The sequence below is a fragment of the Monomorium pharaonis genome, chromosome 11, assembly GCF_013373865.1.
Source record: "Monomorium pharaonis isolate MP-MQ-018 chromosome 11, ASM1337386v2, whole genome shotgun sequence".
Classification (NCBI taxonomy): Eukaryota; Metazoa; Arthropoda; class Insecta; order Hymenoptera; family Formicidae; genus Monomorium; species Monomorium pharaonis.
In genome coordinates, this window is record NC_050477.1 from 1527286 (window position 1) to 1551316 (window position 24031).

General features: G+C 49.5%; 2 protein-coding genes across 2 annotated transcripts in view; one reads left to right on the forward strand and one right to left on the reverse strand.

Annotated features, from left to right (window-relative positions):
• The window catches only part of LOC118647905, a 72915-nt gene that overhangs the window by 36385 nt on the left and 12499 nt on the right, over window positions 1-24031 (reverse strand). The gene's annotated exons all lie outside the window — the stretch shown is intronic.
• On the forward strand, window positions 4575-23342 carry LOC105830090 (protein deadpan). The gene is made up of 3 exons (XM_012669241.3): window positions 4575-5821; window positions 12684-12911; window positions 19550-23342. Exons 1-3 carry the CDS (start codon window positions 5648-5650, stop codon window positions 20597-20599), a joined length of 1452 nt encoding a protein of 483 aa, XP_012524695.2. The 5' UTR covers window positions 4575-5647; the 3' UTR covers window positions 20600-23342.

Below are 24031 nucleotides of genomic sequence, written 5' to 3' on the forward strand. Positions count from 1 at the left end.
CGTCGATACGAGACGGAGCCTGTGACGACAACGACGAGCTCTTCTATCTCTCGCGGAAACGCGAAACTTCCGTTCTCCGGGTTTCTTCGCGTTGCTTTTAATGCAGCTTCATTTGAATTATCGGATTCTGACGACCGACGACGGCGAATCAGCCGCTTTTTTTCTTTTTGTTCTTCTTTCCGTGACGTCGCGGGCGCAAATCTCACGGAAGGCGCGCGCGCGATAATTATAAAGCGATGTATGAAGGAAACGATTCGAGGTGACGTTCCCTCGACGAGGATGGGGAATCCATTCCGTTACTTCCTCCTCGACGACACACCGTCTTCGGATATCGCGTTCGCGATTGCTTCCGGATTCTGAAGAGGACGTAGGCGAGATTACTTACAGAGAAAGAGAGGTTTTCCTCTCTCATCGGCGAGAAAGTCGGCGCGACGAGCGCGTACGAGAACCACTGCGAATAACCACCAGCGTGCGTAAGGAGTCCGTCCTTCTCCTCATCTCTCTCTCTCCTCTTACCCGGCTACTTCTCACGCATCAGAGCGACCTTTCGCGTTCATGGAATCTCTCGTGCGATCTTCCATCTTCGACTATCCCGCAAGCGAGCGCGAGGCAGCAGCACGCGAGCAAGCTCCAGCCTCGCCTCGAAAAAGGGATGTTGACGCGAGGGAGAGAAGAGGAGGAAGAGAAGAGAGAGAGAGAGACGAGCGTCTCAACGAGCAGAGAAGAAGCGGCCTCCTTATTCGAAGGCGCACCTAACTAGGAGAGAGCCCCCCCCGATACGGAGCTATACGAACCGCGGGTGCTATTATTCCTGACGCGCGCAGCGGAGGCACGATGAAAAATATCCCCGCCCCCTTCGCTCTCGGCCGTGACTCCGCGATGCACGGCGGTGCCGTTGCTTATCGATGCCCCCGGGGGTCGATACGAGGCGACGAGGCGACGAGGAGAGCGCGGTAACAACGTATACGTACGCGTTGCGCATCGGGTTTTAAATTAAAAACTCGCTCGCCGATTCCGCTCCTCCTTTCGCATCGGCTCCGGCTCCGAAACTCGCGGCTGGCCGCGCACGGGGCGACAGGGAAAGGAAAAAAAAAACAGGCGTTTTTCCCGCGAGAACGCGAAAAACACGTCGGACTAATCGTACTAATGAACGATACATTAATATAATTTTGCATCTCTTACAAATTTTCAGGTGACAGTGAAAGAAACTCTTCCATGTGCAATTTGGGACAGTGCGTTTCCTTTTCTAATTGCAGATGTGTTAGTTTCATTAAATGTCGCGAACACACGCGCAGCCAGTCGACACTTAAAAAGTAGTCCTTATCCAAAATTTTGCCGCCATGTAGATTACTTCCTCCTTCAATTCGGAGATTCAGGAATTTCAGATTTTACATAAAGACTTTTGTTTCAGAATTTTGCGCTACGATTATCTTTTACATACAAGCTGTTCCAATAGGTAAGAATACACATTGACTAACTTTTAAAGACGATTTTCTCGAAAATAAAGTCCTACACGAAAAAACTTTTCCTCTACTTCTTTAATATAATTTTTTTCAAGAGTTATAACATTTATTTCCGGTTGTACTGTGATCACCAGGTCATCCTATATGCTAATAAACTTTTCTTCGCGCTCTATACATAAATCTCCCTTGCCTTTTTGCGATATAAATATTGAGTCTTCGTCATGTAACATATATATCTCACCAAGATCCATTATTCACTTTCTATTGCTTTCTATAAAAAATTACTAAGTAAGATTTAAAATGCCAGAAGCCACGATCAACCATCAACAAAATCAACCACCGTTACAAAGCGCATTCACACATTTCGCGGTTTCCTATATAAATAATGCGACGCAAATATGAAAGCATTTAATTAAACGATTTAATTATCCCTCTATTTTTCGAAAGGGCGGGAGGGATCCGATATTTCGCGCGCGGCTTCATTACATTACACGGAGCACCTACCATGAACGTGCCGTTAATCGTCCTCGCGCGTCGCGACGCGCGCTATCTCTCCCATCCCCCTCCCCTGCCTCCTCTCACCCTTCGGCGCAATCAAAAAGTACGCGGGCCGAAATAATGACCGTTTCATTCGAAACTCCGCGATTTTAGTTGGCGCACGTCGACGTATCGGAGGACCGGACGAGCGTGCGTGCTCGTTCGCTCGCTCGCTCGCTCACTTATACATTCGCGCGCGATACGCACGGCCTCGCGTACGATCTCGTTCGCACGCACGCACGCACGCACGCACGCACGCTTTGACTACGCCGTGCTCGTGTGCGTGTGTGTGTGTGTGTGGGTAACGCGCGCTTCGTGGCGCGCGTGCCGACGACGGCGAGGCCGTCTCGCTCCCTCACGGCTTTCCGTCGCATGCCTCGCCGCGCCACCCGCGCGCGTCTCTCTCTTTCTCACGTCACGCTCGTTTCCCCGTGCCCCGTTCCCCGCGGGAACGACCGCGGCCCCGAGGGCTCATCGCTTCGACGAGCCGAGCGGCGGCACGGTTTGAGCTCCCACCGCGCCACGCCGCCTCTCCCGCCTCCCCTCTCTTTCTCTCCCCCTGTCCCCCTTTCGCCTGCCTACCGACCACGGCCCGTCGCCTCGGCGTTTTTCGCGCTCCTCTTCCTCCACTTCACCTCCCTCCTACTCTTTTGCGGTCGTTTCGTCGCACACGACGTGCCGCCGCCGCCGCCGCCGCCGCCGCGTCGCTGTCGCCGTCGACTTTTCGCGCGCATTGCGAGACGGGGAGATTAAAGGCCGACGCGCGCGCGGAACCCGACGATCCTTATCGCGTGCCGCGCCGCGCGATGCGTAGAAACGACTGGTCTTTTTTTTTTTTTCTCATGGCCTGGTGGCATTACCAGCCAGTGAATCGCACGCGACTTACCATTCGCGTTAATGCGTAGATCGATATCCGCTAAATGTCAGCGACGCATTCCGCGGGTAATCGCCCGGCAAGCGGAAAAACTTGTGCGCCGATCGTAAACTTGAAACAAAAATTTATTGCGCCTCTGACCACACACACACTTGATTTCGTAAATTATTAAGAGTTGATAAGACTTTAACAAAGAATTTTTTCTCGACACTCGTTTTAAAACATGCTCGTCACGGATTTACAAAAATTACTATGTATATAAATATATGTAAAAATTAATACTTTTTTGCAGCATGCTATTAAATTGTATCGAAGACAAAACAAAATAACAAGCAAGATTTTTAAAATTTAAATATATTCTTGATTAAATTATCATCAAATTAGTAGAATTGAGAATATATTTGGGATAAATTTTATACTTATGATGACTTATAATGATAGATTCGTAGGTGTACGAACTTTTGAAATGTTTGAAATAAGTGATATTTAAATGATATTCAAGTATATACTTTTTTCTGTGCACAAAAGTTGATTTCAGGTAAATATTAATTGTTTCACGTATAAATTTATTATCAAAAACATTAGACTGTAGTAAAAATATTCTTTGTAAAGATAAGATGATTAATTGAAAGAAAGAAAACTAAAATTGAGCGCTCTTCTTGGCATACGAATTATATTTTTCCTCACGTATTTTTGCATATATCAAACTTTTGTGTCACATATACGTATTTTTGATAATTAAATAAAAATAAACGAATATCGAAACTTTTTGTCAGATAACGCGATCAACTGCGTACACTTCTCAGAGTCTCACGTAACAATTAAAAAAAAGAGGAGACGGCTATCTTTCGCGCGATATTCATCCCGTGAACATAAACGCATTTAGCCGCGCGCGGCGAGTTTTAATTCTCATTTACCCTGAAACTGGAGGGACGGGGGTGCAGTCGAACCAGGCATCGATTAAAAAAAAGGAAGAGACAGAGAAAGGGGAATAGAAAAAAAATAGAGAGAGAGAGAGAGAGAGAGCGCGCGCGAAGAAAAAGATCCACTGATATCCAAATCGGTTCCTGCTTCGACGCCGCTTCACGGTGGCTAGGCAATAAAACGGCCCTGAGAGAGACGGAGGCACGACGTGGCGCGCGACGAGGACACGGCCGCAAGCGAGGCGGGCGTGCGTGAGAGAGAGAAAGAGAAGGAGGAGGACGGGAATAGGAGACGACCGCACGTAGCCGTAGGCAAGGGCGCGCGTGAGCAGGCAAGCGAGCCTTCCGAACGATCCTCCGTCGCGCCGCGCCGCGCCGCGCCACGCTGTGTCGAGCCGAACCTCTCGCCTCGTCTCGCCGCCCGCGAGCTCCTCGCCCCGCGCCTCACCTACCCCTAGCTTCGCTTCGCCTCGCCATGCCACGCCGCGTCGCGTTGCGCCACGCCGCTCCGCGCCGCGCCGCGCCAAGCCGAGCCGCGCCGAGCCGAGCCGTGTTGTGCCGTGCCGCGCCACGCCGAACGGCAAGCCATCCGTGCTCCAGTATCCCCCGCCCCACGCACGACCAACCACGACGCGCGGGGATCTCCCTCCTCCCTCTCTCTCTCTCTCTCTCTCTCTCTCTCTCTCTCTCTCTCGTCGCCCCCTGTAGCCGACGCGCGGCCTCGGCGCGCCAAGTTCGCCGCGGCGTACAGCCGCCAGCTACCGCTCGCCGCCTCACAGTCCGTCACCGTCGCTCGTTGTGCGAGCACACGCGGACGACGACTACGGTCTCTCTGCGAGTCAGGCTGCACGCGCTGCGTGTGTTTTTGTCGTCGCGTATCTCGTTGACACAGTGACGGATCGACACCAGTTCCTTGCGCGTTCAGACGCACGAGGGTGAATTTCCCCCACGTTGCGCACAGATTCCGCGCTAGTAAACCCGCGTTTTTTTTTTCTTTTTTGAAAATTGACGCAAACAAATTATCTCGGAGAAAAGATTTTTCCGAAAGAGAGAGAAAGAGATAGAGACGTCGAACGATTACGAACTTGACAGGGGCGCCCTTCGGAGCACGCGTGCTGTCAGAGAATCAGGTGAAAGCGCGCGGACGCGTTGAACGTTACTCACACGTCAGTCGCGCGAGAACTTGTGTGAACTACTTGTGTGCGCTTGGATTGTCTATCGACTGCTACCTCCGCGGCCCGTGAGAGACAGACGTCGAGACGGACGGACGACAAGTTGGAACGAGAATCGGTTCGAGGAACGGACGAGGGGGTGGCCCGCGTCTCGCGGCCGTTTCGCCCCGTGAGTGACAAGTGGTCGTCGGCGACGCGTGGCTAACCACGTGGCGCGGTGTGTGCGCCGGTGTACAGCCGCTTGGGGTGGCGTAAACTTTCGCGGGACTCTCTTTCCCTTCTGGACACGTGTGTGTATGTGTGTGTGTTGTGTGCTTGTGCTCGGACAATCGCTCGTCGTCGGGTAGGACAGGAGGTAATCATCGTCGATCGGTCGGGCCGATCGGTCGTTGGTTTTTTCTTCCGAGCGAACGGACAGGAAAGTTAACGGTCGATCTTCGCCTATCGGTTTCCCTCCTTTTCTCCTTCACTCTCCGTCTCGAGGGCATGGTGAAACAGTGATTAGCCCGCCGTAAATCATCGCCGGTGCCAACAGCAGTCGCGAGGGGGGAAAGCGGTGGTGGTAGTCTGGTCTCGCCGTCGCAGGCCGCCGCGAGATGCTGAGAGCCTCGGCCGTTCAGTCCAGCCAATCACGTAGGGTGTTGCGATCTGTGCCGAGGGCCGTCGCGGCCTGCTAAGATGACCGCGCGTCTACACTCGCTGAGGCATCAGGAGAAGAAATCAGCCGGCAGTAGCCACAGGCAGCACCACCACCATCAGCATCAGCAGCAGGCCGTGCATCAGGGTCCGAGCCCGGTACCGAGCCCCAGTCCCAGTCTCAGCCCGAGCCCAAAACATTCGGACGGACGAAGAGTGAGTATCGAGTAGTATTAGCGTGTCTTTCGATAGCTTTCCCGATTTAAAACCTGTTCTACTTCCCTAGGACGAGAGAACGATTTTTCCCCTTCGCACATTGTTGTCGCTTTCGGTATCAACGGTACATTAGCGCTGATAAAACGTTAATCGCGGAAAATGTACAGGAAAGAACGCACGTGTGTGAAAGAGAGAGAGAGAGAGAGAGAGGGAGAGAATAGAAATTGCAGCGCGCGTGCGTCGAAATAATTTAATCACAGATTTTAAGAATGAAAGGGGAGAAAAACACAGTCGCCCTCTCCCCCTTCCCCGCGGTGTGGGGGGATGCGAGATTCCCGCACCCCCCTGTACGTGCGACGCAGTACACGCGACAGCGCGTCAGAACGACGCAACACACTCACCCTACTTTCCGCGCGCTTAATCTGCGATCGTAAGTCCGCTGGCGTGACATGAACCCGATACTGGACACGTGCGTCGTTTACACAACCGCGCTCGCCGGCCGTCCACGAGCCCCTACGTGAGAATTCGCTGATTTGTCAGTTCGAACCTTCGGGTATACGGAAAGCGTTAAACACGAAAGTGTCGCTCCGAAGAAAAAAAAACTGCATTACAGAATTTCTCTTGGTGAAGAACTGTCGCTCTTTTTTTTTCTCTGTCGCGATGCATTCCTTTCACAATCGCAATTGCAATTTTAGTCCACTGAACTTGCGTATCAAAACGTACTTTTTGCTTTGGAGGAGATGTAAAGTTTTATTTTCAGAACTGGGGTCTTCGTAAGACTGATTATCTTTCGTGCAATGTTACAAATATTACGCAACCATTTCCAGATTTCATTAGAAATCGCTAAGATTATGTAAAATTTACTTCTCGTATACATCGAATTGTAAAGAACGTTAAAGGAAGTGATAAAATTGCGATCTCAGCTACTCCGGGAGAGACTGGGAAAAGTTGGCGATTAAAACTCGCGGGGAAAGGGGGACGATGAGTCGCCGTTACTTTCGATCCTTCCTCCTTTCTTTCTCTCTCTCTCTCTTTCTCTCTCTCTCTCTCTCTCTCTCTCTCTCTCTCTCTTTCTCTCTCTCTCTCTCTCTGATCTCTGCGAACTGGGTTGATTCCGAGAGAATCGCGGATTTCGGAGATCCGACCTTCGTACGTTTCCGGATTGTAAAAAAAAAAGAAACGCGCGCGCGGCGATAGATATAAGGCATAAAACGGATATCTCTCTCCACGTGGACGCGTCGTTAAAATCGCAACAAAAACGCGACGCGCATACACGGACCCGATTGGGTCATTAAGCGCGCGCGAGATACGCGTGCCAACGGGCGAGATTAAAATACATCGTCGGGAATGATAAAATATCGATACTCATTCTTTTTTTTTTTAGAACAGATCGTATCTCGCTTGGTATGCATAATTCTTCTTTACGTAATTAATATATTATTCCACGTGCTAGCGGAACGGACGACGAGTCTAAAAAACGGGCGGTCGTCGTACCATCGATTCGTCTCGAATTCCCATTATATGGCGAAATTGTAACCGTTGGAAAGAGCACGTGACAAATGCATTTCCTTGCCTCTCTCTTTCTCTTTCTCTCTCTCTGTCTCTCTTTGCCACGCCGTCGAGGAAACGCGGCGGGTCGCAAGGGCACGTAGCGGCACGAACGGTGCGTGTCGGAGAGCCTTGTGACGCCAATTTGCGGTAATTGGACGTATTTACGAGCGGTTATCATACAGATCGTCCGGACGCCCCCGCGCGCGCGCGGTCGGCGTCGTTCAAAAAGCCGTAATTCGGTTTAGCCAGTTAATCCGCCTGGTTTAGAGAACCAACCACGCAGGGATCACGCGTGCGATCTAAAAGACCACGCTCCGTATCGTACGTTTGGAATTTTTCGTCCGCGAGGACGTTAGCATCGTTCCTTTTGCGCTGAACAGCAGGTAGCGTATGCGCATTCTTATCGGAAAAGCGTCGCGCGATAAAAATAATCGCGGGAACAAACGCGCGTGGATTAACGCGCGGCGGCCTCGTCGCGTGACGCGCGGAGAGGACGAAATTCCAAGTACTCCGTGAGTACTCGCGCGCGGTGCCCGCGGTGCACGCGTGCGTCAAATGCGGCTGGGTGCCCTTTTAAGGTGATCCACGTTGCGTGCGAGAGAGTGTACGTGCAGCGCGCGCGAGAGGTGACGGCGGTGGCGGCGGCCTCCCATTAGGAAAGTTTCCGCGGTGACGAAAGGGCGTAACTTCGTGCCACTCGTCTTTATTACGCGGAGTGGATTCGCGGCGGAAGACGTGCGCGTCACGAGTAACGTAACTTAACCGCGTGGGAATTTCAGCCGTTGAAAACGTTTTATTTTTTCGCAATTGGAATTCTCAAAATCCTTCTCTCGTTTTAAACAAAAAGTATTTTAAATAATAAAGAGAGACATACGATATCGATGAGCCGACAGAGGGATCGATAACGTACGTTTACGCTCCTACGTATAGCGAGCATATTTTTTTTTTCCACGCTCTATCTTTACTTCGTCCATGAGATGTGCAGTGATAAAAATTATAAGATTTAAATTTTAACTTTTTACCCTACTTCCGCGCGATTATCTTTCTCTCGAGTTGGAGACCTAATTCCTTCGATCATTCATGTAGTCTGGTAAACAGTCGGAGCGAGCAAGGCAATTAGCCTGGCAAATGGCGGATACTATGAATGAAAATATATACAAAAGATTCCACTAACACTTTCAAACTTTTAATCGATATTTATATCTACCTAGAGTTATGAGCTGCGGCGGTCAATAGACTAAAGTGCGAGACTCGTACATTAATCGAACAATATCTATTATATAAACACGTAAGAATTTCGCACGTTTTGTCAAGAACTCTTTCCTCTTTACGTGATAAGAAATTTTTTATTCGCGTCGTCAAATTATCGCTGCTGCTGGGTCGGAATGGTGTTTAAAAGAATTCCAAAGGACGTTGAGCTAATAGGGGCGATAAAGCCTCGCAGGATTTCGAAACTGATGGATGGGGAAAGAGGAAAGGAACGAAAGAGGCAGAAGAGAAACGCAATGGATGCCGGTCGTCGTCGGGCAACGGTTTAATTGACGGCACTTAACGGATCAACGTTATGCCCGGCTTAATTACCTGTCGCCCGTTGCCGTTAATTCGCGCATTTTAATCGATTTATCATACGCGAGGCGAAGGCGACGACGGACGTGCCCGAATACGACAATGCAATGGACGGACATGTGATTATCACGTTTCCAGAATCAAAAACGGAACCGACTCGAGCCACCGAATTTTCTTGAAAATTAGATTCCATCACGCCTTTATTATCACCGAAACCGATTTTAGAGCTAGCAAATGTTGAAAATAATATGTCAATATTTTAGTTTTTTTAAATACTTAAAAGTATATTGTCAAACATAATAATATAATCAATCGTTTGACAAAATTAACTTAGCGAGTGTTTAGAAAAGTAAAATTTGAAAGTTGTATCAATCAAATATTTGATTGATATTCCGGTTGGGATGGGCACAAATTTTTCCGATTAAAGATGTTCATTCCTCGTGTGTTGCACATGAAAGCGACATTGTTTACGACAATAGATCTGCACATGTTAATAAAGACCTACCTCTGAAGCGCGGCTTTAGCTTCGACGTGCACAGTGCACCGAAAAAATGACCGTGACCGACCCATTATTAGCGATGACTATTGTTAAAACAGTCTGGCCGGAGGAAAAAAAATTCCGACGAGTCGCGAGGTGCTTTGCACGTCGGTGCTGATTCACAATGCCGTCGCCGTACGTGACGCGAAGTCGCAAACAACAAGAATGTGATTTATCGCGCGTAACGCGCTAATCGGCGGCACCGTCAAAGTCACGCCGTCACGCCGCGCTCGCAGCTTGTCCCCTTTATCTCCCTTCTCTTTTTCCGCGCGCGAGCGTGCGCGCGCGCGTGCACGGCGCCTATCTTTCTAAGTCACCCAGGCTGAAAGAAAGCCGCACGACGCTCCGCGGGAATTGTCTTGGGAGCCACAACTTTTCGGTGGTTATCGGAGAAGCGGCGGAATTGAAGTCTCGAGAAAGAATTATCCTGTTCGAAGGGGGAGAAGTCTGCTGTAAGAACTAATTGATGTTCTTTATATATTAAAAAGGCGAGCGAGGAAAACGAGATTCAACGTTACAAATGATTCGCGCTTGCTCGTGGTAATCGGGGTCGGTCTTTGATTAATAAAAATTTAACGGAGGAAAATCACGAAGGACTCCTCAACTCTCCCCCTGACGATCGACGCTTTTTCGAATCCCGAGCGTCATTTAGCTCTCTCGTTCGGGGAAACTGAATCGAGGCGGGAAAGGAAAAGGAAGAGAGAGAACAAATGGTTCACGACGACCCAGTTTCAGCCTCCGAATCACCGAGGCGTAATTTAAACGCCTCTATTACAAAATTCCTCTCTCGCTTCACCCGCAGGCAGGCACGCACGCATATCTACACACGTAAGAGGAGCGAGCGAGGCCCGACGCGAGAGAGGTCCATCGTCGACAGAGAGACGCGCGCGTCTCTCACCCCCCCGTTCCCACCGCCGCCCTTCATGCGCGCCTCTCTCGTAATAATAGAAGGACGCGACGGTCGGCGGCGGCAGCGCGGCGATGACACGCGCGTGCACGCGCGCGCGAATACACACACGCACGAACGCACACGAATACGCATGGCCGCGCGGTGGCTCGCTCGTTTGTTTACCCGTCGCGGCGCTCCCGTGTGAACGCACCGCGCGCCGACTTCGCCTCGTCTTCCCTCCCCAGCCTCCTCCTCCCCTTCCTCCTCCTCTTCCTCCTCTTCCTTCTCGGCTTACTCTTCGCCGCTCTCGACGTATCTGCGGCACCCCGCGCGCTCCGCACGCGTCCTTACGCCTGTTATCCTTCTCGCCGACCATCTCCGCCTCTGTCACGCTCGCAATCCCTCTCCCCTTTCCCCTCCGTCCCCCTTTCTCGTTAGAGCCGACTTTGCCCGTCTTCGTCGTTCCACACGTCGCTTCTGTTCGCGATCTCCATCTCGCTCGTAGCTGTCGCTGTTTCTCTCTCTCCCCCCCTCCCTCTCCCCTCTATCTTTCTCTCTTGCTCTCTCCGTGGCGCTCTGTAGCTCGCCACCTTCATCTCTCACGGGGATGCCCGTCGTCTCCTTTTCATCCGCTCTCGCCGTCTCTCTCTTCTCCCCCGGCGGCGGTCTTCTCCGCGCGCCGTGAATATCTGTCGTCTCCCGCCTCGGCGGCGGACGTGCCTTTGCCGCCGCCGCCGCCGCCGCCGCCACCGCCGCCACCGTCGTTATGCCGGTCCAGCCTCACCATCTCTCTCTCTCTCTCTCTCGCATCACGCTATCCTCTTTCCGCCGCGTGGAACGTCGGCGTTGCTTTTTGTGCCTCCTTCGCGGGCGGCGATCCTCCGTCCGCCTCCGCGATCGCCGTTCTCGTCTCTCCTCTCCACGCGTGCACGCACGCTCCCTCTCGTCTCGATAGATTAACGATTAACGCGCTCGGCAAAACTATCGCGTGGCACCTGCGCGCGAGAAATAAATTTGCACGCTGACGCGAGCTCCCCGTGAGACACCCGACGCGTCTTCGAATTACGCCCTCGCCTCCTCCCCCGTCCGTTTCGCTCTCTGATACGTCTCTATCTTCTCTCATTCGCGACGTGTATACTCCTCCCGTACGTCTGTCTCGCGTTGTCGGAGATTGCCTCGCACGACGACCGCGTCGTCGTCTCTTGATGTGCGACGTCGGCACCGCCAACGAGCCAGCAAGCCAGTCGAGAGAGAGAAAGAGAATCGCAAAAAAAGCGAAAGATTATTCGGAGCGTTGGGACGCTCGTAAAGGAGCTGACCTGCGAGAAGCCGGGAGACCCTCCCGTTTCCCATAGCGGATAGAACTTCGGTATTTCAATCACGGCGACGCCGCGCGACGGAGCAGCGGCAGCAGCAACGTTTGAACTTTCCTGAAAGAGACTGAAATGGAAACGAGGCGAGAACGCGAAAGGGCAGCGGGTAGAACGCGCGTGCCGCGAGGGGATGGAAATCGACCGAAGAAGTGGTAGAGAGGAGAAAAACGAGTAGCCGATCTCACCCAACTCCGGACCTTATCCGGACTTCAAACCTGCTTGAAACGGTTAACCTGGAACCGGTAATGTCCTCGTAAAATCGTCCTAGACCACCCAGCGTTACTCCGCGCTCACTCCAGTTAGGATCTAGCTTAAGGGAGTAAGAGAGAGAGAGAGAGAGAGAGAGAGAGAGAGAGAGAGAGAGAGACACGGAAGCACGTACGTGAGATAGGTTGATACTGTCGATAGTTTTGTCTGGACTCGGCAATGGTCACGTTCGTCCCTCTCTCCCACTCTGTCGCTCCTTCTTTTTCCTCTCCCGGATGCTCCGTGTCATTCTCGCCGTTGTCTCGTTCGCTCGCTCGTCACACTCATCGCCGGCGGCTCCTCGTAAATCATCTCTTCCGCGAAGCGCGCGCGCGCGCGAGCGCAAAAAAAAAGAAACAGCACTCCGAGGCCGGGACAGTAGAGGAGCGTGTTGCATCTAGGCAACACGTTGACCTACTGTCGTTAAGCCGCGAACGGTTCGCGCTAGGAACTCGGACAAAAGCTATTTCGAATTATTACCAATTTTTTTTTTTTTCTCTTTCTGGCTCTCTTGTCAACGTAAAGAACGCTCGGCTACGGCTTCCGTCTCTAGTTTATCAGTAATAGCAACGCGTACTTGAAATTATGCGAATAGCTAATGCAGGGTAATTGTTGCGTTCTCGTCCGAGAATTACAGGTCGCCGGTTGTTGATCAGACCGTACTAAAGAAAGACCGTTTCTTTGCCCTCTGTTTTTCAGGCTAACAAACCACTAATGGAAAAACGACGGCGAGCAAGGATCAACCAGTCCTTGGCGGCGCTGAAGGCGCTCATCCTCGACAGCGCCCGCCTGGAGAACACCAAGCACAGCAAGCTTGAGAAAGCTGATATTTTGGAGCTTACGGTCAGGCATCTGCAGCGACAGAGATCGCTCGCCCAACCTGGCTTGTCCAGGTACAAAGCGGGATACCAGGACTGCTCCAGAGAGGTAAGAGCACGTTCGATTTAACGACAGCATGTTATTTTTTGCATTTAATAATTCACGAAGGTTTGCGGGAAAAATGTTACAACTTTTGCGGACTATTCGAAATTGTGGTCTTACACACGATACGAAAAAGGAAAAAAAATCAGCTTGAAAAGAATATATCTTTTCCGGTCGAAAATCCTGATCGATATCTCTCGGTAGCTTCAAAGAAGGACCCGTCGGTCCTCGAGAACAAGAAGACGACTTCGGCGCGGAAAAACGCGAGTTTTGCGTCACATTTACCATTATACTCCGCACGGAATTTCGTCACGGGGTAGCACGAGGAAGGGCCGCGGCCGAGGATGGGACGGAGGGACGGAGAGGGTGGCGAAAAAATTCCAGCGCGTCCGGGGAGCGTGTAATCGGAGAACTCGGCGGAACTGGTTCGTGTTACACGGCGGAAAGGGAAGATGGGGGAAAGGAGGGATCCTACCCGAAACCACCCTGCCTCCGTCCCTCCCTCCTTTTTCCTCCTCGGACGACGATACGTATCTAACGTATCGGGTTTGTCGTCGGGGAGTCGTCGTCTCGCGTGACTTTGTGAAGCCCAATCGTTCGTTCGTCGGGGAATATCCCAGTCGCGAAACGAGGGAAACTCGTTGAAAGCGGACACCCCGTAAATGCCACCGCGTAGAATTTGCCGGATGAACCTTGCGGTCGGATCTCTGGTCTGTCGAGTCAGGTAGTCTCCCCGAACCGGAGGAAGCGGGGGAAAAAGTGCCTTTAGTTTTCGGTTTCTGCGCGCGCGAACACGGCGCCGAAATTGCGACCAAGATCAATCTCTGCACGGATAAATGGTATGTCGACGTATTTCGATAAACTACTCGCAATTTGATAGAATATTTGTCCTTTAATAATAATTTTAAGAATTGTACATTGTATTGAATATAACAACCTTTTTCTAGATAATATTAAAACAGACTTTAAAGAAAAATGCAAGGTTCTTACAAATTTTAACTACACTATAAAAAATTTTTGTAAAATTACAACTATAATAACGGGTAATTTTGAGACTCACTATTTTTATGTATATATTACTTTACATATAAATTTTGCAATAATTTCTTAATTTGTTTTTTACACTTGTGCATACACTGTAAACAAATTTATTACAAATCAAATTATATTTACTTGTATATTGCAAAATAATAGACACGAGGAAATTCACAACTATTATAATTAGTCTCAAAATTACTATTATAGTTGTAGTTTTACGCAATTTTTTACAGTGCAGATACGGTTGAAGGCACGGGAGGTTTTGCCGTGCAGAATCCTATCGATATTAAAAATACAACCTTCATTCATCAGACTCTCGCAGCACCTTGTTGTTAATAAACCGTTACGCAACCCCGCCGTCCTTCCAATCAGAGAACTTTTAGTAACGCGCGCATTCCGGTTAATCGCGGCGCCACGCGGCAAATCCAATTTACCTGCCTACCTACATCCAGAAAGACCCCATTACTCGTGACGGATTTTTTTTCCCCCTCCGACCGCCTCGGCCTACGCGACGCGCACGATACGCCGCGATACGTCGCGGCCTTTCCACATCGTATATCTTCATTGGTACACGGCACGACACGGCATGCACGGCACAAACAAGCGAGCGAGCGAGCGGCAAGCAAAAGCAAACGTGCCGCCGCGGAACTCGAGGCGTCGAGTCGATTGTCGGCTCGCTCGCCTCGACAAAGCGCGACTTGTCACGACACACAAAGCCGCCCCGGCCGTGTGCGCGCCGCGCTCTACACCTATACCTGTCGCTCGAAACGCCTTATCAGAATGCTCGCCGATAAAGTCGCCCGACTTCCCGGCGCTAGGATGTACCCGACAACCACGTCGGGAAGATGCGCGCAGCCCACACGAGTAGCTGTACGCCGCGTCATAAAGATAAAGGAAGAACCGATCCGGCGGGCCGGGAGGGGAGACTTATTGCTATCGTTGAAAAATCGCACGTGGGCAGGACACGTACGTACGCTCGGCGAGCGCGTTTTAATCTTTCTCCCCTCCCCCCCCCCCCGCCCCCGTGGTACGTCGAAGAGCGATCGCCGTAATAAAGCGGTTACATAACTCTTACGAAATTGCTCCTCGCGTTTTATCGCAACCTTTTGCCGAATCGTGCTCTCATTCCGTTGTACCCGCGTAATTATCGAGGAAATATATACCACGTTGCGTTATATTTCGTATGCTTGTGTGCGAGTGTGCCGATCGAAAAGTTTCGAGATTGTATATATAATTCCGAATTAATGTTTCACCGCGCGTGCAATTACGCAACGCGACACGGCCGGCGACGGTCGTCAAGGCCAAGGTCTCGTGCATGCACATCAGTCGCGTGCGCTCTCACGCTCTATAATTTCATATATGTATGCTCTGGAATAAGGCTACGGACATCGGGATATTTCTTCTGTTGCGCGATAAAGGCGCGCGGCAATCGGGATTCCGCCTCGAGGGCCTGGGTAAAGTGATTGAGGGACTTCTCGAAATGCCGAATCCGTCGTTACGGCGGTTAAGCGGCAGAGCTCCGCGAGCTGAAAAACGTGCAACGTGAACATTCCGCGACATCCTCTTTAAGGAAGCGGCCGTAGTACTTACCATTCTTGGGACAATGCAACAGAATTGCGGTAGCAATGTCGCGCTCGCTTACGATTCTCACCCTTAGCCGGTTGTCACTCTTGATCGTGTCTTAATCATAAAAAAAAGTTGCGTGGAAGGAAATCTCCCATTGATAAAGAGAAGGAACTGCGGCGATTTTCCTTAAAGAGGATGTCGCAAAATTTGCGCCACTGGTACACGTTTCCCCGATTGTCTTCGAAACACCGTAAAAAGTGTACACAATGTATTATTGATACATGAAGGTAGTTCTCTTTCAGTGTCACGGCATCAGGTTTAGAATGATAGATAGCCTCGGAATTCTTCAGCTCTCTCGTATACGTTGGCGCATAATATAATTTAATATCTATGTGCATGCGAAACTCAAGAATTAACGTGTAAAAAATTATAGTCACTTGTTATGCTTTCTTCACACAGAAAAAGCAATAATTAAAGTTAATACGGTTTCTCGCTTACATAAAAATTGCACTCACATATGAAACAATGATAATCTTAAAATTCAGCAAAAATTTTTATCCCAATATTATTATATGACAATCATCTAGAAAATGTAATGTGTGATACTTTTGATAATAATAGTATAAAAAATTATAACTTTCGAACATATTGTTATTTTTCATTCGATATTTTTTTCTTTTTCATTCAGAAAAAAATAAGTAATTTCCAGGGTGAAAAACTTTTCTCCAAGAACGTAAAATTCGATTTTAATTGCAGAAGTATTCTCGAATAAATTCCAGAGAAAGAAGCGATCAAATTTCGCAGCACTCTTTCGTTTCGGAAAGGGGGGCGGGAGGGTGGAGGGTCAGGAGAGCGTGTCTGAAGTTTTGAATGACGAGTTAAGCGGGCGAAATCATGACACATGTGATATACGAGGTAGGAAGGAAGGAAGGAAGGAAGAAAAGGATAGAAAGAAAGAAAAAAGGAAAGAAGAAACGGAGATCTCTACGGAGCAAACTTTATGGTCTTATAAAACCAGCGGTCGACTGAGGCGACATGTCCTGCCATTGCCCGTGGTCCTTCCTATCTTTCCCTCGGGATCTCTCTCGTCTCCGACCCGTGTAAAGTATCGTATGTATTTCCGCGCTCGTCTCCGCGAGGCGTGCGAAACACGCTATTTCGCCCGTTCCGTTCCGTTTCCTCTCAATGTCTCGCGCGGAGTAAAACGGGAAACACGCGCGAAACGTCGAAGCGTCAACGTTTCCCGGAAGCTCCGACAGATCGGCACATTAGCGCATAAGGATTAACGAGTTCCGAGAAATAGCAAGTCTCGACGCAAGCGCAGTCGCGCTAATAAATTCTCCGAATCGGTTCCCTCGGAAAACAGATCTTATTCGAAATTTTAATCGGAAGTTATTCAGACGCTTTTACCACGTCGAATTTTCTTTGAGAAGGCGGACTCAAGCTGCGAATTCGTCGAGAGATTCGACGATCGTATATGTATGTATTCCTGGGATAGAGAAACGGCGCGATGCATTTTGAGAAAGAGAGAGACGGAGAACAACGTGATGCACACGAAAACCAGGTCAAAAACCACCCGCGCATAAAGAGAAAGAGAGATGGGAGGGGAGGGGGTGTGGGGTTCTCTTTTGCATGGAACGTGCATAAATGTTTTACGTAGGAGCCGATTCCTAGAATGCACTTGCGTATGTTAAAAAAAAGTATCGATCGTCATTAATGGCGCTCTCTCTTTTTGATATTAGATTAATTTTGTAATTCTCTAGAAACGCGTCCACGTAGAGTCGGGAGATCGAAAATGCGAATTCCATCTCTTCTAATTGCTGACACGCGCGCGATTAACCCACATTTCGCGGATATCTATCCGTGATACGCGATCTTTCCGTGCCCCCGAAGTCTCTCTCTTCCTCCCTCTCTTTTTCTCTCTCGGTCTCTTTCCAGCACGTGGCGTCGACGGCGTCGGTGGCGGTGGCGTCGGTGGCGTAGGATTCGGTTGCTTTATTTTGAAGCAGCGACCCATAAAAGCTCTCTCGCGCGTTCGCGGCTCGCCGCGAAAGTGTTGTCCGCCAACGGCGCGCGGCGCGGCGACGACGAGACGATAGTTTCGCCGCCGTGCCAACGTGCCCCCGCGCTCGATACGCGCCCGTGTGAAATATAGCGCGCGATACGCTACGCGATTAGAGATCAATCGCGCCGCTTCCGCCCGAATCGCCGCCGCGCTTCCACTCGCAATTCGGCCCTCTTCCGGTCTACCGCCGCTGGGAGGGGGCGTCGCGCGTCACTGACTTTTTCCACGGGGGAATATTCCTGCCGCCGATTAAGTGCGCGATGTAACTTTCACGGATATAATTTCCTAGTTTTTTTTTTTTAAACGTACGGCTTCGCAAATTTCTCCCTAACTCGCGAGTAAAAATGCCGAGGCACTTCGCGCGACGCTGATAGAAATCTATCCCGAGTTTCTGAAGAATTAAATTTATCTTTTAAAATAATTAAAAATAATGGTAGGACAATATTGTATTTCAAAGAATTTTATGTGACTTTCTCTGATTAATATCTATACATATTTTATATATTTTAACTCGATAAGATATGTTTAATGGTTTTCACACATTAAACTGTATAGTTAAATTTCAACAGTTTCCAAATATTGTTTTTATATATATCTTTATTGTTTTAAATTATAGAACAAGTGCCAGGTAAACATTACATTTTTTACAATGCAGCATATCTTCAATCTAATGATTCTGATAATTTACCGATATAGTAATTGGCATGCCATTTATATCATAGGTATGACGTATAGAACCATCCAGAAATCCAAAATTCTAGATTCTATTAGAACAAGTTTTTCAAAATACAATATATATAAAACCTTAAATGGATAGCCAAATTTATCTAATTATAATTGCTTTACCTTTGAACGTTTTACAATACTGCGTGGTAATTTTTATTAAGCACTTTACAAAATGTCTCTTGCGCGTCTCTTACAAAAATCGCTATCGTCACTCGCGATATACTTGACAGGTTGCCAAGCGAGTTCGCAAAAATTCACAAACCGAACTTTGCGATAAAATATAACGAAAAAAAATCTTCTTTTCGCACGCTCGAGTTCCTGTGGGAAATTTTTGTCTAATGCGCGCAATTCAATCTTCCCCTTTAATTATCGCGAAATATCGAGCCGCCGCCGCCGGAACGCGCATTGTTATAAAAGCCCGCCCCGATTACCTTCCGTCCGCGCGTTAATCAGCGGCGGGCCCGCTCTAAGCGCGCGCGTTAATTAGTGATTCGCGGCGATAATACCGATCGCGGAAAGTTCGCAGTTGCGTCGTCGTTGCAGCTCCGCCCGGCCAACGGGTTAAAAAGCGTTTTATCGCGCCGGTTGTTATCGCCGGCACGTACGAAATAAATTACAGGCCGCGCGGGTGGGAGGGGGTAGGGCAGAGGGGAGGGGTCCGTCCGGGTCGCGCGGTCCGAGGAGAGCAGAGAGAGAAAGAGAGAGAGAGAGAGAGAGAGAGAGAGCGGTAGGAAAGGAGGGGTAACCGGGCAACAAATAATCACGCGGCGCCGTTACTCGACCATACTGCGGATTAAAGAGCGAAATATTCAATTACGCTTGGCGGTCGATAATGACTGACGCGCGATACCGCAGCCAGCAGCCGCGCGCGGTCGGGGGAACGGAATTTCCAGCGCGCAATATATTTTCCCGGCGCGAATGTTTGTTTATCGGCGTTACCGCTCGCGAAAATCGCCCTCCTCCTTCCTCCCCTCGCCAACGGTAGAGGCTGTGTTCGCAGGAGGCTGACGCAGATTGGCGGTCGCGCGACAAGGCTCTCGGAAGCTCTCGCGTGAACGACGCGAGTTCCCCGTTTTAATGTCAACGTCTCGCATCCGCTCTCCCGCACGCGCGGTTGCGTAAAATTGCACCTATTGCAGCGTGATTCATCCGCACGCGCGAGCTGAGGCTCTTCGATGCTGCGTTCGAGACGTGAGAGACGACTACTCATCATCACTCACGTCGCACGTTTTCCATTGTCGTGTTTCAGGTGAGCCGCTATCTCGATGCGCCGGACATCATCACGGGCAACACCACGCCGATGGACCCGGCGGTGAAGCAGCGGCTGCTTCGCCACCTCGACAGTTGCGTGTCGGAGCTCGACCTGGACCTCGGCTCGCGGCCGGACAGCGGTCTGGGCAGCAGTCCGGGCAGCGTTACGGATCGCGTGGCCGGGGCGACGAGCCCGGGCCCGCTGGACCACCACGTGCCGGTCGGGCCGCATTGCAGCGCCGCCGCGCTCACGCCGGCCGGTCTGATCAAGTCCGAGATCCCGGAGATGGTGGAGGCGGCGCGACCGGACAGCAGCACCACCGCCGGCGACGAGAACAACAACAGCAGCCGGCCGACCTCCGCCTTCAGCCAGGTTAACCCGGCGACGTTGGACCCGCATCATCCGCATCATCCGTCGAATCTCCCGGTCGATCAGGCCTCCACGTCGCAGCAGAATCCCAACATGCTCTCCGTGGTGCAGGTGATACCCTCCCGATTGCCGGACGGCCAGGTGGTCTTCCTGCTGCCGAGCCACTACGTGCAGCTGGCGGCGGCGGCCGCGGCGAACGGCATCAGCATCGGGCCGAATCCGCCAACGGCGATCTGGGCGGCGACCAACATGTCGCTGCTCAAGGCTACCGATAAGCTGGTGAAGCGACCGCACGAGGATATCGGTCAGGAATGGCAGGATCCCACTGGCGGTCTCAAACCCAGCAAGAGCCCGCGGATGGAACAGCCGGAGCAGCCGCTCGACTTCACCACCACGTCCAAGAAGATGAAGACCGCCGGCTCGAGAAACTCGACGCATCCTGGCGTCGTCGATCATCATCATCATCTACGACAACAGCAGCAGCAGCAGCAGCAACAGCAACAGCAACAGCAGCAGCAGCAGCAGGTCCGTCTATCAACCGAGACCGGCGGTCCCATCGTCCACGAGGACAGACCGTCTAGTCACCCGGACACCGAGGTCGCTGTCGGCATGCCCTCCCCGTCGCCGGTCGGCCAGCAGCCGGTCAAGGATGAGGAGGGCATGTGGAGACCCTGGTAAAGATCCGAGGCTTCTTGTCCTTGTAAATAGAAGTATGTATCTTTGCGGAGAATGCGTGCAAAAAACCGGAAGTCGCGCAGCTGCGTTCGTCGCTTGCTGCGGAAGCTCTTCAGGTCGCGTGTACTTGGCACACATTCTGGATGATCGGTATTGGTAAGCGAAATTGACGTTATCGCGCATTGCGAGTAATTCGGGAAACATAGAAGATTATCGTAGATTTTAGATTTACTTTAAGGTTCGTCATTTGAAATTCGTTCAGTCCGGACGCGAGCGATTTAATGTTTTTGCCCGCCAATTTAAACTCTATATAATTTTTGCATTGACAGAGATCGTTATCACACACGTCTCCGAAAACTCAAAAATAACTCTATCATTGAATGCAACGAGTTAATTACTCGCGCTTATAAATACAAGGGGTAGTTTCCCTTAAAATCGCCATTGTCGATATAAAAGAAAAAAGAATACGTGTCTACTATGGTTTTTAACTGTGTTCTACGAGTGCACACCGAGTGTCAACAAAATCGGCGAGTGTAACACAAAGGTAGCTTTACTTGTAACTGAACAATTGAAGATGTGAGAGAAATTGTCACACTCATTTTGACGCATGTTGCAAAAAAAGAACCACAACGGTCGTCGCGGCACGATTTCGGGAACGCGCGAAAATGCGCGTGCACGCATTTACGAAAAGCGCGCTCCTCAATTAGCGCGATGCAGCAATTCTCAAAAGAGTGGCGGGGTGCCCGAGCCCAAAAGTAATTAACGCGCAATATTTATTTACGTTATTACGAGAGGGGGGAGGGAGGGGAGCAATTGGCAATGACACAATTTCCGCGATAATGCAATTCTCGCAATCGCGTGATCGGCGAATTTTCACAGGCGCAGGAAATTAACGCGAGGGGAGAGAGAAAGGGAGCACTTGAAATTACCCTCTCGCGCAAGACCGAATATATTTTATACGTGTGTCGAAAATTATAAAACACCTTCTCGCGCCGTTACTTTATTTCTTTGGATTTTCGCGTTCGAGGCGGAAAGCCGAGAAAAACCGCGATTGACCGCGGTTTTTTCTTCCTCTCTTTTTTTTTTTTTTTTTTTTTTTAATCCCCGTCGCACCACTTGCGGCCACTCACGGTCGCTGTGGAAACGAGTACACGGAAAAGGCGTATGCGCATTCTCGCCTAATAACTCCGCGCGCGCGAGTGACGTCAGCGCGCGGGCTGTACGCGCCGTTTCTTGCGACGGCGCTAATGAAGCCTTTAATTTGCATCGCGGTCCAAAAGCACCGCGGTCGTTTAAATCCGCTGCTGCAACGCCCGCCGTTATTTTCTCTCTCTTTCTCTCTCTCTCTCTCTCTCTCTCTCACTCTTTGCGAAAGCGCCGTTTTCGAATAACGGCGTATGGCACCGCGGTTGCGTCACAGCATATAGCCGGGATTTTCACATCGACGAAACGATTCCGGGATGGGCGATTTAACAGGGGATGAACGTACGTAACGAGCGAAACCGCGACGAGACGCAACGTAATACGTTTTAATGATCTCGTAGACTCAAAAAGGACATGCAGCACCGCGTATTTTCATTTATTTGTAAAGAGACCGCGCCATTTTTAGAAACATTCAGAGAGAGGCGAAGACGTGTTATTAATCCCTCTTTCTCTCCGACGACTGTTCTAATTTTGTTAACCCGAGAATAGTCACCTAGTTTTTTTTTTCGCGTAAACGATCACTCGTTCTATATAATTTATTTTGAGTCATTACGCGTATAAATTTATACTCGCTATTTTTTGCTTAAGCAGAAATGAAAAAAAGATATTAACTTTATTTTCTCGCTGCTGACGTGTGGAAAACATCCCAGGTGACTGCTCTCGGATTAACGAAAAACGGAGTTGCGTTTCGTATGAAAGCGAGCCATTTCCAGACTTTGCATCTCGTCAATCAAGTACTTTCTTCATCTTTATTTTCACTTATATATTCCTCTCCAGTCTCTGGATCGATCCGAATCAACTCGCGGCTCCCTTCGTCGAGGAGGAAGCTACGACGAAGCGAGTCGCGGGTTCCGCGAGATCACGGAAACAGAAGCGACGGCGCGCAGCGGCGCGAACGTGTCTTGAGAAGGGCGGTTGCGAAACGCCAAAATGGAGCGAGTGCTTGTATGTGTGCGCGTGAGAGAAGACAGCATTGTAAAAACTATACGCCTAAAAACTTCTGCGATTTTCCCTGCGTGGAGAGACAGAGAGCCTCGGCGGAGCCGCTCGGTCTCGCAATTATGCAAGCGACAAAAGAAATCGTTCTGACGTAGTTGCGCGTTAAAAAAAAAAATTGCGCTGCAAGATAACTGTATGTATGTAAATGGAGTAATTAGATTACGATTATTGTGTGAGAGAGAGAAGTGGCGAGTGTGTGCGAGCGAAAGAAAGGGAGCGAGTGCGTGCGTTTTAGTCCGCCATTCGTGTACATAGCCTCTCGATCGGAATTATTGCTATTTGCGAGATATAGATTTATTTTGATGTTATCTAGGTGTATACGGCGAGGGAGAAAGGGGGTGCGTTTGTGTGCGTGTATCGTGCGTGAGTTAGCGTTCTTTTTGCGGACGGGTGGCGACTGACGGTCGGCGCCCGGCGGCGTAGCGAGGAGTCACCATCTCACCACCTAATTTACGTCTGTAATTGCTAAATATCCTGGGATTCGAATTCCTTATTCGATGTACTTAGACACGCAGTCAATATAGGGCATGTATATTGAACTGTACGCTCGACGCCGTGTTTTTTTATTCTCTCCTACCTAAATCGAATAAGTTTAAGCAATTTTCTAAGCTTCCTAAGAATCCCGATTTAATCCATGATAGAATTCTCTTGTTCTTCGATCCCGATTATATTCTGCATAAATATCCAGCATTCTTCGAAGCTAATCGTCGGGCGAATGTCGATCAAAGAGTTGTGTGAGGTAAGTACCTAAATGATTTTTAATACCGTGTGAAACATAAGTGAAATGCCTGTACAGAAAAACAGTATTAAACATTAATATCTAGTTAAAATTTATATTCAATTGTAGAATATTTGAAAAACGCAGATATGATTGTTTTAATAATAATAATATTAGTTTCTAATTTTTGAAGATCTCTTTTTGAAGTTTTACTATTTAATACTTTTTTTCTTTTAACTCGTGAAAATTATTATTAAATAATAACAGATTTTTTTCTTAATGAAATTTTTAGAAATTATTCATAAGCAAATTAGTGCTATGTAATATCATTTCAACATGTAACATTTAGAAAATATTCTTTCTTTCTATGCGAGATACGTGAATATGCATACTTTATAAAAAATATATATTTTTTAAATCCTTGCGTCTGTTGTTATATATAATTATATACTTTTTATCGTCTCTCGTCGCGGTTCTAAAATGTCGAGAAGCGTCATCCGAAATCTACTCGGGAT

Excerpts from the sequence above, each read along its gene's own strand:
- LOC105830090 (XM_012669241.3), top strand. The coding sequence starts at position 5,648 with ATGACCGCGCGTCTACACTCGCTGAGGCATCAGGAGAAGAAATCAGCC. Across the intron at positions 5,822-12,683 it reads AACATTCGGACGGACGAAGA|GCTAACAAACCACTAATGGA; the intron begins GTGAGTATCGAG and ends TCTGTTTTTCAG. Across the intron at positions 12,912-19,549 it reads ACCAGGACTGCTCCAGAGAG|GTGAGCCGCTATCTCGATGC; the intron begins GTAAGAGCACGT and ends GTCGTGTTTCAG.